Source organism: Propithecus coquereli, unplaced genomic scaffold (genome assembly GCF_000956105.1).
Source record: "Propithecus coquereli isolate 6110/MARCELLA unplaced genomic scaffold, Pcoq_1.0 Scaffold150, whole genome shotgun sequence".
Taxonomy (NCBI): Eukaryota; Metazoa; Chordata; class Mammalia; order Primates; family Indriidae; genus Propithecus; species Propithecus coquereli.
Window position 1 is genome coordinate 2,054,588 of NW_012139414.1, and position 13,174 is coordinate 2,067,761.

The 13,174-nt window shown below is 39.2% G+C and overlaps 1 protein-coding gene across 8 annotated transcripts in view; it reads left to right on the forward strand.

Annotated features, from left to right (window-relative positions):
* Positions 1-13,174, forward strand: part of GTF2I (general transcription factor IIi) — a 93,125-nt gene that overhangs the window by 67,256 nt on the left and 12,695 nt on the right. For all 8 annotated transcript variants that reach the window (XM_012640308.1, XM_012640312.1, XM_012640310.1 and 5 more), the window contains 6 exons: positions 2,912-3,095; positions 4,121-4,179; positions 7,006-7,077; positions 7,997-8,180; positions 8,806-8,864; positions 9,255-9,329. In XM_012640308.1, the coding sequence (XP_012495762.1) occupies positions 2,912-3,095; positions 4,121-4,179; positions 7,006-7,077; positions 7,997-8,180; positions 8,806-8,864; positions 9,255-9,329 (633 nt within the window). The remainder of the gene's footprint in view (positions 1-2,911; positions 3,096-4,120; positions 4,180-7,005; positions 7,078-7,996; positions 8,181-8,805; positions 8,865-9,254; positions 9,330-13,174) is intronic.

Here is a 13,174-nt window from a genome sequence, read left to right on the forward strand (position 1 = left end):
TACAATTTAGGGTTTTATGCAGCATACAGTTGAGGGTGTTTCACGATTTTGGAGTCTTTCTGTCTGGGCCTTTAACTGTGCTAGTGTGCCGTTCTGGAATGAAGGAGCGCTTCAACAGCAGGCCACCGGGAACGATCTGAAGTTGCAGCCTTGCCCCGGCTATCTCTTTCATCTTACTTCTTCCGCACTTCATAAACGCTTACAGTTCTTAGGTTTGGTTTATCACAGTAACATCTTTTGTCACCCAAAGTCACTCTCTCCCTCGATTTTATCCTGCTGCTCAGTAGAATTCTGTGTTGTCCTCTTGCTCTTCCTCGTCTTCCTCTTCCCTTTCCTTTCCCTCTTCCCCTCCCCCTCCCCTCTTTTTAAACTTTTTATGGAAATTTTCAAAAAATTTTTGACCGTTGGCTTCTTCCTGTCCCATTCCTATCTCATTTTCAGTCTCTGGCTGCCAGCTCCCCTCGTGCACTCTACACACATGGGAACACTAGTCTAGAGCTAGTCCCCAGCCCTCTTTCTGTTTTCTTACTGTGCTTTCTCCACAGATAGCCCATTCCGTCCCACATCTTAACAATAATATATTTTCTATGTCCTGGTGACTCTTAGTTCCTGGCCCTGGAAGTCCTTCTTCATACAGACCTTTGTATTACCCTGTCTGATACCCCTTCACATGTCCTGGTCAGCATTTTTGTTTGTTTGTTTGTTTTGAGACAAGGGCTCACTCTGTCACTTGGGCTGGAGTGCAGCATCGTTGTCATAGCTCACGGCACCCTCAAACACCTGGGCTCAAGTGATCCTCCTGCCTCAGTCTCCTGAGTAGCTGGGACTACAGTTCAAGCCACCACGGCCGGCTAATTTTTTTGTTTTTGTTTTTTTGTAGAGGCAGAGTCTTGTTATGTTGTTGAGGCTGGTCTAGAACTCTCCTGGCCTCAAGCGATCCTCCCGCCTCAGGCTTCCAAAGTGCTGGGATTACAGGCTTGAGCCACTGTACCTGACTGAGTTCCCAATTTTAAAATCATTATATTTCCTAGACATTTAGTAAAATACAAGTGACTAACATTGTATATAATTAGAGATGCCACCATAATGTCATTATGATTCATGAGTAAGCGACATAGTAGAATGAGTATCGGCATGAACAGTTTATCAACTTTGCCGTCATGTTGTTTTGTTCTGGAAACTGAGCATGATAAAGAATCAGCCAAACCTGGCAGTGTCACCAGTGCTCACCAAACAAAGCTTTTCCCAGATGGAAAGCAGCTGAGGAGTTAGTTTGCTCACAGAAAGAAAAAGTGGCCAGTGGAAAATATTTTGGCTTTAGATCATAAAAATAGGTTAAGAGTTTAGTAATTGTTACTTATAAACAATAAAGAGCTGCCTCTTTTTGTTAGTGCTCAGGCTTTAGATGGATCTAGGAATGTAGCTACTTTAATATAGAGTATTGCTGCTTTCTTTAAAGTTCCCAAAGGGGAGAGAAGAAAACTTAGATTCTTCTTAGCTATTAACCACTCTTGCTATTGAGGAAATATTCACTACTTCCAACAGCATAATCTTTCAGTCATTTGGTACCTATGGACACCTGTGTGTCAGGTGCTGTGACTTGGCAGTGCAGAAGACAATGCCCTGCCTCTATTTGTTCTGGAGCATTCATTCTGCTAGGGAACATGCTTAGTAAGTAAATAGATATGTAATGTTACATGGTCTGGGAAAGAATTAAGTAGAATAAGGAGACTTTGGGGGCAGAAGGTTCTTATTGGTGAGGCCATGTTGATCACGCGATGAGCAAGCACTGCAGTTGGCCTTCACCTTTCTGTAACTTCTCTTTCTCTCTCAACTCTAGCAGTCGATTATTTTTTTATTTTATGGAAAGTTTGTTAGAATTAGGTTTATATATGTTTTTGCTAAATTTAAGAGAAAGATTATATTTAATATCACTCCCAGGTATGACTCTGAAAGCCTCTAACCTTTACTGTTATTTTTTATGGGCATATTTATTTTAACCGCTGTGATCATTACTATACTCTGTCAGACCTGTTCCCAAGTAGAGAAAATAGCGTAGTGAACACTGAAGTACCCATTACTCACTTTCTGTCATCATTAAGACTCCTCCCACATTTTGTTCATTTATCCCTTTGCCTGTTTTTCACTTTGCAGGAATATTACAAAGCAAATCACAGGCCTCACTTCATTTTATCTTTTCACTGTGCATCACTGAACAGCATCAGCATTTTCTTACACAATTACTGTGTCGTTAACACACCTGACAAAATTAACAGGTTTTTTTGGTATCAGCTCATATGCATTCCTCAGTCGAGTTTCCTGATTTATCTGAAAAATTTTGCTCTGAATCTGTATCCAAACAGAATTCATGCATTAACTCTGGTTGTTATGCTTCATTTAATCTGTACCAGCCTCTGGTTACTATTTTTACTTCCCATTCCCTGAATTCTTTGTGGAAAGTTGTTTCCTTTTAAAATGGCAGCCTCGCAAGTAGGCGATAAAGGAAGAACATTGATCTCGAGGTTGCAGTGCAGGTGAAAGGACAGCCTGAAATTCACCAGTGTGCAGCAGCCAGTGAAAGAGGGTTATTTATGCTCGTCAAACAGTAGCAAAAGTCTGTTTCAGATACTTGAAAAATTAGTATTTAGGTTGTGTTTATTGTCTGTCATAATTTAAAGATCTTCGAGCTATTAAGATTGTCTTAGGACTGGGACCCTTGAATCCACCAAAATCTAGCTATTGATTGTGGGTCATTTATACTTTCCTTTGCTGTATTACATCTATTTCAATAGTAAATATGTTTCCAGAGTATTTCCATTTTTAAAAAATTGACATGCACCTTGCTTTGGATTGTACTAAAATATGATTTCAGCACAAACTTAGTCTCCTGAATTGCATTGATTTTGTTCAGCTGAAGCCTTGGGGAGCACTGAAGCCAAGGCTGTACCGTACCAAAAATTTGAGGCACATCCTAATGATCTGTATGTGGAAGGACTACCCGAAAACATTCCTTTTAGAAGTCCCTCATGGTATGGAATCCCAAGGCTGGAGAAAATCATTCAAGTGGGCAATCGAATTAAATTTGTTATTAAAAGGTAAGATTATAATCTGCAGCAGCGGCGTGTTCTCTAAGGAAAGATTAATTTGATGAAGATGAGCCCTTTTGTTCTCCTCAAATTAGGACTTTCTCTCTATATTTAAAATTAAGACATTACATAGTATAAGCATCAGATACACAAAATTGGGTCTAACAGGAACCCTGTCCTTGGGAGGCTAATACAAAGGTAAACGCAATAAAGTGTTATTAAGCATTTTCAGGCGAGAGGGTGATGGTAGCACATCTAGATGGGTCTGTTGTGCATTCAGAATAGAGGAAAGGCGTTTCAGATAAACAAAATAACATAAGTGGGGGTGAGAGGTGTCAAATATGCTCGCCTATTCACGTAACTAGTTCATTCTGTGTGGGGGGAGTGATGCCACGTGAGTGTGGTGTGACTCGGAGTCAGGACAGACAGACTCAAGTGGAGAAAGGCCTTAGATCCTGCCAAAGAAGTGGCAGTCATTAGAAGTTCTCGAAGCAGATTCCTCTTAAAATAATTTGGATTTGCATTTTTGAAAGATTATTCTGGCTTCATTTTCGAAGGGTATCAGAGTGGGTAATTGGGGTGCAGGGAACAGGAATAGAAGGCTGTATATCTTTAATACTCACGGAAGGAATGTTGAAGGGATGGAATCAGGCTTGCTGCTGATTGAGGATTGTGCGTTTGTGTATATTTGTTGGGACTGAGAGTTAAAAAGGAGAGGAAACGTTGAAGGTGATACAACTAGCTATTTCTAGCTATATTGTGGGATAATTCTGAGTTGGTTTTGGGGGGGAAAGTGAAGTTTTTGCACATTTAAGTGTAAAATACCTTTGAAGACATCTAGGTGGTCCCACCAAAATATTTAAAAATTGCTATTTTCAAAATAAACTAGAGTCACCCAAATGATTTTTTTTTTCACCACAAATGTAGGCAGAATGGACCGTATTTAGGAATATTTGGCAGTACACAGCTGTGTGGGGGAGTCCTTTAAATTGTTGCTAAATCCTGTATTGCTAATATCAACTGTATTTCTACAGACCAGAACTTCTGACTCACAGTACAACTGAAGTTACTCAGCCAAGAACGAACACACCAGGTAAAACAGTTGTGAAATCCTTTTTAAAAGCTTAGATCTATGATTTCTAAGCTTTCTTTTTTTTTTTAATTTAATCTTTTAAAATTGTGGACCTCCTCCTTCCTCCCTTTCCTCCTCAAAAAAATCTTTTGTGGAAGCTCAATACAGGCACTCCTTGGTTTATCAATACGAATAGTTTGGGATAACTCAAGCTTTGAATTTAGAACCGTACTGTCCAATAGGAATATAATGTATGCCACAAGATGTAAGCCACATGGGTAATTTTATATTTTCTAGTAGCCAGATTTGTGTGTTTCAACCTGTAATCATAAATAAATACACAATGCAGTATTTTACATTCTTTATTTTATACCGGTATATTTTTTATTTGACAATCTGGTGTGTGTTTTATGCTTACAGCACAGCTCAGTTCTACCTAGCCACATTTTAGCTGCTAAGGGCTAATAGCTACCATGTTGGACAATACACATTTAGACCTTAATCTTTATTCAAATGCACCCTGTTCTTAAAATGACAAATACTGTAGTTATACACTGATGCATAACACTGATATCTTAGCCTTATAGAAAAAGAAGTCTTACTTGAATGAAAGGTTTTGGGTTTTTTTTTTTTAATTTGAGTTCTGTGTGCCTTTCTTTCTTTCCCATCTTTTTGTTCATCATTACACGATGTCAGAATAAGTGACCATGATTTGTAGGTTGTCTACCACCCTAGGGACTTTTGTTGCCAAGAACCCTGTAGTGTGAAGTTTGATGTTGCCAGGAAACAAGCGTTTGGAATCGAGTATGAATCTTGGTTGTGTATTAGTTGTTCCCACATTTGTGCAATGAGCTAGTGTGCAAGTTGGGTTTATGAGTGTGTCCTAAAATACTGCTCCTTCAGCTCCCAGTGTACCTGGGGACAGTTACTAGAGGTCAGTCAGCATGCCAAATAGATACTGTGTGTGTGGTGACGGGAAAAGTGATTGAGAAACAGAGTTATCTTGTGTAAGGAGTCCTGCAGTGAAAAAGATAAATCAGTGCTTAACTCAGAGGCGCACCTCTCAGCATGCTTTTGATGAATTGAAGATTGGAAGTGACATATTGTTTGCTAAGGGAATTAATGGAGAAAGAAGAATATTCTTGAAGGTAGATCTTTAGAATGGATTAGTCTGAACATCATGAATGCCTATAGAAGTCTTTATTTCTTAAGACAGACCCCAAATTCAAGGTTGTGGTGACTGTAATCACTGTTTTTATTAGGGGCAATTGCAGTAGTGACTGCAGAACCCAAGAATGCTAAACATGTGCTATTTAAAGAATATGCAGGCACCATAGATGAGCCATCAAGCAATACTTGATCTGCTACTGTCTTCAGGCAGAGTTTAAAGGCCTATCACCAAGAGGAGAATCTCAATTTTCCCAATCATTAACAATACTTGACTTTCTACCATTCATAAAAGACCTTGGAAAGAGTTAAAGGTTGTAGTTTCTTCATTCCAATAAAACCTTACTTGGCCTGCCAGTGGACCAGGCATGAATCTTTTGATGGGATAATTCAAATCAAGAATTTCTGCTTGGGTGTACTTCGTCCGCAGTTTGGTGAAAGATAAGTGTCATGTGAGAAGGTTGTGTGGCGTGGCAGGTAATGGGGCTTTGAAGGGGAGGAATGGGGAGGTGCAATGTGAAGGTCATTTTGCACATTGGTGTAGCAAATGCTGGAGATGGGAGGTGAGAAGAGGAGGCCGGGCAGCAAGTTAACAGAAGCGCTTGACCTTGCAGAAGGAGGGTCTAGATGGCTTTGTTAGTAGTCACTCAAATTTGGTTCATGCCAGGGTTATCTCTGGGAATGGTTGGATTACTGTGAAGTCCAGAGGGAAAAAGCAGGTCATACTAAACCCTTGAGATGCTAGGTTTTCTTTTAAGGTAAAGGAAATGTTAAAAGAAGATTTTCTGAAGCTGCCAACCTTTAGCAGTATTTTCAGAACTTCTCCAACCTTTTCCACTGCCTTTGTCAGCAAACACAGATGACTTCCTCACTTAAGCGATTCTTCCACTCCCTTTACCATTTTCTCTTTCCCTCTTGTCATCCATTAACTCTGATCGTCCTCCCTTGTCCCCAAGTCCACCTCCATCCTCTGCATCCATAGCTCCTCCAGTAAGCCCTGAACACCTGGCCAAGTAAGTGACATTCCACAAGTCTTTTATATAGTAGCTTGTCGTTTTTTCTTTATTTTTGTTACATTTAAAATGTAATGGTTGTCTTCAATAATGGGTAGAAAAATAAACCAGATTGTGGATGTTAGTAAGGTTGAATGACATCTCCCTGATTCCTTTACCATTTATTTCTAATGGGGAAACTTGCTTTGATTGGTGAAGTTTTATTTTATGTGGATTTCTAGGCACATGCACACGTGTGTTAGATAGAACAAGGGCTGCCTGTATAGAAAGCAAATAAAAGTGAAATTGCACTTGCGGAACCTGGTCTGGGAGCCCTTAGGCCTTTCATAGGTGGTCTCCCAGCTGTGGTCTCCCAGTTTCCTGGTATACTTTCAAGGAGAAATGTGTGAGAACTACAAATTTTGAGCAATCTTTCATACAAACAAATTTTTCCTTATTTATACTGTGAAGTTAAATTTCAGTTCTGTCTCCCTGCAGTTCTTTTGGTATTTGACAAGTACAGAAAATTATGTTTTCCCTTAAGACCCAAAGTTTTTGTTTTTAAACACAATCGAATTAAGAGAATCACTGGAAAGATGAATGTCTGCATTCTGGTTCCAAAATCCAGTCTAATTTGTGTCAGTACCAATAAATAACATCATTAATTAGATTCATTTTTGATTCCCAGTCAAAGAAGATTGGAATGTCAGAATTACCAAGCTACGGAAGCAAGTGGAAGAGATTTTTAATTTGAAATTTGGTAAGTAAAATACAGTGGTTAGGTCTTATTTTAAAACCATCAATCAAGGGCCATGTCTGAATGAATTATACAAGTTCAGGACCTAAAGCAGGATGGTCCCAGAACATGGGTTTTAGTTTATTTCTACTACTAAACTCACCACTTAAACCAAGCAAATTGCTGTATTTCTCGTGGATTTAGTTTTCTCATATGTCACAATGGGAGAGGAAGGGAGGAGTCGGGTGAATCTAGTTCCGTTGTCTGTGCTTCTGTCTGGCTGACACCGGTGCGGCAAATAGGTTTCACCATTTGTTTCAACTTAGATTTGTTGACAGCGGTTTCCTGGAGCGCTGTCTTGAGAAGGATTCTGAGGAGGCTCAGCAAGAAAGAGTGTTTCAGTTGATTGGGTGTATCTGTCATGGAAAAGGAAGTAAGGAGTGGGGAGTGATAGCAGTATTCCCGGGGCGTTCCTGTCCGTTATTGTAATACCTGGTGTTGACGTTTTGTGTCCCAGATCAGGAATCTTGATTACTCTGCCTCTGATCACTCTAACTTAATGAGTTCTGCTTCCATGCAGCACACACAGCTCCTGTCTGTAAATAGCCAGCTTGCATCTAGATGATAACAAAGGCTGGGTAGGCGCCATTGCTGCGTGAAATGGCCTTAGTTCGATTCTGCCCAGAGCACAGGGATCGTTTTGACTAATAACATAACTATCCTTTTGATTTAAAGTGTTAAAATGTTCCTCTTAAAAGTACTTATTTTTTAAGGCTTGTTCTTCAGATTTGCCCAATATACTAAGCAAAATGCCTTCGATATACGTGGATATTGCTAGATTATAGGGAACTTGTACATAATTTGTTTGAGAATGCAGACACAAATAAAAGGTAGTCGGCATAAAATTTTATCTTTCATAAGTTATGTTCTCTTACACTTTCAGCTCAAGCTCTTGGACTCACCGAGGCAGTAAAAGTACCATATCCTGTGTTCGAATCAAATCCCGAGTTCCTTTATGTAGAAGGCTTGCCTGAAGGAATTCCCTTTAGAAGCCCTACCTGGTTTGGAATTCCACGACTTGAAAGGATTGTCCGTGGGAGTAATAAAATCAAGTTTGTTGTTAAAAAGTAAGTTCTGTTTCCCATTGTAGTCATTTCTGGAATTAAAAAAATAAAATTATTTGTTAGGTTTTTTTTGCATCTAGAAGTGACAGGTACGGTTTTGAAGTCCTTGATGGAAAAGCCTAGTTCTGAGCTAGCATCCTGGCACTGTCTGTTACCTCTGCAGATACTGTATCCTGTCCTTCATCAGTACAAGGAGAAAGTAACAACTGCCTCCCAGTGGTGTTTAGAGACACTGCAGTGTCTCTTAGTATTTCTAAATTCTTGAGGTTTAAAATGTTGATTTTTATCTGCTCTGTTATTCCTGGTCAATCTTGTGAGCAACTAAATATCAGTGATTGAGTTTCTTATGTACATTTCTGCAGAATTTCAGTGGTTGAAGAAAGTAAACTAGTGTTAATCTTCATTTTCTTGAAAAAAAGGATTTACTCTTTTTATCAGAGTCAGTGATCAGATAGTCATGGGAAGGAAAAGTCAGGTTTTTTGGTCTATAATGATTGGAATTCTTGTTGCATTACAGGATGATTCTGTAAACGCCTTTATAAAAAACACTGGTCATGACTGTTTTTACTAGCTGTGAAGAGGACCTCGTTGTCCTGGCTACTGTAATATTTCTTGGTTTTCTTTCTAGACCTGAACTAGTTATTTCCTACTTGCCTCCTGGAATGGCTAGTAAAATAAACACTAAAGGTAAGAGATTATGTATACTCTTTAGTATATTTCAGTGCATTAAAACATTCTTTATCAACATTACTTAAATCATGCTGAATCATTGGCCAATGTCTTTGTGGATCTTTCAGTTTGTGTCTTTGCTTTTTAAGGTATTTTATTTAATGGACCTCTTTTTTTTTTTTTTTTTTAAACATTTCGTTGAGAATTTCATGTTTGCAATCCTCCTTCATTCATGTTTCCACAGCTTTGTTGAAACCATGTGGAGGATTACACTACCAGTTTAATTCTTCAGGTTTCTTTGCAAAGAGCCAAACTGTATGAATTTTAATACTCTGCTTTTATAAAGCATCCCCTTCTGTATTTATTTGTTTTACAATATACAAAAATAATTGTGTGCTTTTTTCACAGCATTGCAGTCCCCTAAAAGACCACGCAGCCCTGGGAGTAATTCAAAGGTTCCTGAAATTGAGGTCACTGTGGAAGGTAGGGGCCATCTCCTGGCATCACCTTTTGAGTCTTCAGTTCACTAAGTGTATTTTTATGTAAATGAGCTTTTACAGAAAAACTAGTTCTATGTATGAATAGCTACCTGTGATAAAGCTAAATTTCTGAACGTTTCTAATTGAAATTTTGAAAACCTCTACCTGAAAACAGATAACATGATTGTTAGGGAGTGAGCTAGTGCAGGCAGGTTTTGAGAATGATTTCTCCAGACAAGGATTAGGATAGAAAGAAGAAAAGTCTATTTTAAGTTTTCTGATGGAAGAAGAGCCAACACGGAAGTGAAAAAGAGGGAGATAATGTCGGCAGAGAGAACCAAGTATTTAGGCTTTTGATTTAGGAGTTGAAAAGAGGGTGAAGATGATTTATGGCTGTAGCCAAATTAACAGGGGACTGCTGCATCTGCATCTTCTTTCCTTATCGGGCGGGCTGATAACAGAAACGGCTGCTTCCCTTTGGAGACAGGCTTGTCACTGATGATTGTGGTCTCCTCACTGATTCTGCCCCTGGGACAGGAACTGAGGCCTGTAGCTCACACTGCACCCCCCACTGTGCCTACTGGAACTCTTCTGGGCTATGAAAAGCAAATTCTAAAACGCAGTTTTGGGAGAATGTAAAGAGAAAGATTTACATTTCCTTTCTGTCTATTGGGCTCTTTTCAGATGCTGTGAAAATGGAACTGGCAGGGTGCCTGTCTTCGAGGGAGGGAGAGAGAGGGGAAGAAAGCTCATATGATGGATTTTAGCCCTTACTGAGAAACTATGAGTTAATAATTTTTCTGCTATTTCTCTAGCTAGCAAGCAAGGCCGTCTTTTCATGGATTATGTCATAAATTGATCAAGAAAATGCCTAAAATGCTTTTCTTTCCTAGTACTAAAGTAAGTGTGCAGAGTAATATGGAATTTTTTTCTCATCTTTTTTTTCCTCCCTCTTCATTTTTCTTGCTTCTTTCAAGAAGAAAGTTTAGGGATGGTTTAAATAGCAGTCCCTTGGGTTAAAGTAGTTCTACTACGTGCTCAGATTAACTTTCTTCTCTCCACTCCCATTGGGTCTGCAGGATTTTCAACTTTTCAGGTTCACACTATTAAAATACTTCGTATAATACCGTAGACAGTCCTCAACCAACTGTTGAGTGTGGATATTTCTTCTTGTCTCTTCTTAGATACAGCAGGAAATAACTGCATTAGGCTGTTTCTTTATGTATTAGGTTTCAAGTTTGTAATAAGCGTCAGCAGTGCTGCTGTTGAATGGAGCATTAGTCCCCATTTCATTATCTTGTGTAGGGAACCTGTTTCCTCACCTGAAAGCAACAGGCATCCTTGAGAAACTTATGGACACCATCGGCCACATGAGTTATTTGTTCAGAAATGCCAAGAATTAAAAATACATTCAATCCTTTATTTATATACAAGCTGCCATCCTTTCCTGAAGGAGCTACTTGTAAAGTACATGTGGTGTTTTCTTTTTGTTTTTGTTTTTGTTTTTTTAGCAAAAAGACACTGCATAACCAGACCAACCTAGATCTGAATCTGTAGAGATTTGAACAATGTGAACGGTAACACTACATAAAAAAGGGAGGGTTAGTTACTTCTGAGGTGATAGGAACTGCATTGAGAAGACTACATTTAAATTAGACCTTGCTGGGAGAGTAGAATTTAGCCAGGGAGAGACACAGGAGGTCCCTTCATGATAGAGGAAATAACGTGAGCAAAAGTGCTGATCAGTGAAGTCCAAGTGGTGATGACAATCGCATGTTCTAGAGAGAATGATTACATGTCTTATTCCATCTGTACTTGGTATCTCAAAGACTTTTAAGGTCAGCAGAAGTCCTGGGACCCAGCTGGTTCTAGGGTCATCGCAGTTGTACTCTTAAAGTGATTGCTCCGTGCTGTCTTCACTTGATAAATTGGTGAGGGATGCAATTGAAGGAGTATCAGCCCCCAAACTTCACAAGCATGGCAAGATTAGCGGGCACAATGAAGACAGTGAACAAGTTCAGAAGGAAAGGGGGCACAATGAGAAGACAAGCAGTCATGAAGCTGAATAACACATACTTAGGTTAAGAGGCAGCAAAGAAGGTATTGTGTCATACGGTGGTATATCTGCAAAAGCAGTAAGGGTGGCATAAGACAATGGGATGAACCTCTGAAGAGGAGAGCTTGAGTCAGGCATGGTAACACACATCTGTAATCCCCGTGCTTTGGGAGGGGGAGGAGGGAGGATGACTTGAGGCCAGGAGTTGGAGACCAGCCTGAGCAAGAGCGAGACCCCATCTCTACTGAAAATAGAAAAAATTAGCTGGGCAACTAAAAATAGAAACAAAAAATTAGCCGGGTGTGGTGGCGAGCGCCTGTAGTCCCAGCTACTTGGGAGGCTGAGGCAGGAGGGTTGCCTGAGCCCAGGAGTCTGCTGTCAGCTAGGCTGACCTCACAGCACTCTAGCCCGGGCAATAGAATGAGACTGTGTTTTAAAAAAAATTTTTTTTTTTTGGCTAAATATACATAAAATTTACCATTTTAACCATTTTTGTACAGTTGTGTAGCATTAAGTACATTCACATTCTTGTGCAACCATCACCACTGCCCATCTCCAGAACTTTTTCATCTTCCCCAGCTGAAACTCTATCCCCATGAGACACTGATGACCCATTCATCCTCCTCCCTCCTCCCAGTCCACAGCAGCTACCTTTGACTATTGTGAATAATGCTGTCATGAGCTTAGGTGCACAAAAATCTACTGTAGTCCCCACTTTCAATTCTTTTGGGTATGTACCTAGAAGTGGAATTGCTGGATCATTTGATAATTCTATACTTAATTTTTTGAGAAGCCGCCATGCCATTTTCCACAGCATTGCGTAAGGGTTCCAGTTTCTCCACAAGCTTGCCAATACTTGTTATTTTCTGTGGGTTTTTTTTTTTTAATAATAGCCATCCTGATGATGGATGTCCATTTCTTTGTATTAATAAATGGCTTTCCGTAGTATGAATATGCCACATTTTGTTTATTCATTCATCACTTCGTGGACATTGGGGATTCCACATTTTCACTGTTATAAGTAATAATACTAATACGAACATTCATGTGTGACATTTTGTGGGGTCATATTTTAAAATTCTGTTTAGCTTTTTGAGGTTTGAACTATTAAATACAAATAAATATGTTATCTAGAACAATTTTGTATGGAGATGCAAATTTTTAGCTTTTCTTGCTTTGTAGTGGAGCAAGCAAGGGAGACAAGGTAGGAGTGGCCTTTGGGTTGGGCGGTAAACCCACTTATCACACAAGACAATGTGTTTCCAAATTGGAGAAAATACCATCCTCAGGTTAAATCCCCCCTCTGTGTACTTGTACTTTTCCTCTGTAGTTTTGATTTCTGATTCAAAAGAAAAGGATTTAGGTCAGTGACGGGTGAATGAAGAATCATTTAGACTTGCCTTCACGTTAGCAGTGAAGAGCTTTGTATTGCTAAACCTGTGCCACAAACAGAAGACTTTGTCCTGTAATAGACAGAGCTTTATGTTAGCTACATGTTGTCTAAACAGTGCTATAAACGGACTCTGAATTTAGTTTATATTAGTTAAAGTACCATAACATACTAACAAGTATGAGGTGTTTTAAGTAGACAAGAGCTTTGTCCAAGTCTAGGACATTTTTGTCCACAAGTTAGTGTTAAGAGGGACATACCTTGTCCCTTATTAATAATTCTCTTCCAAATTATACATGTTTATAACTGGAATTTCTCATTACTTTAAAAATATTTTTAGGTATAATTTTTACATAGCAGAATGCACCCATTTTAACTGTACAGCTTGAGTTTCGAAAAATGT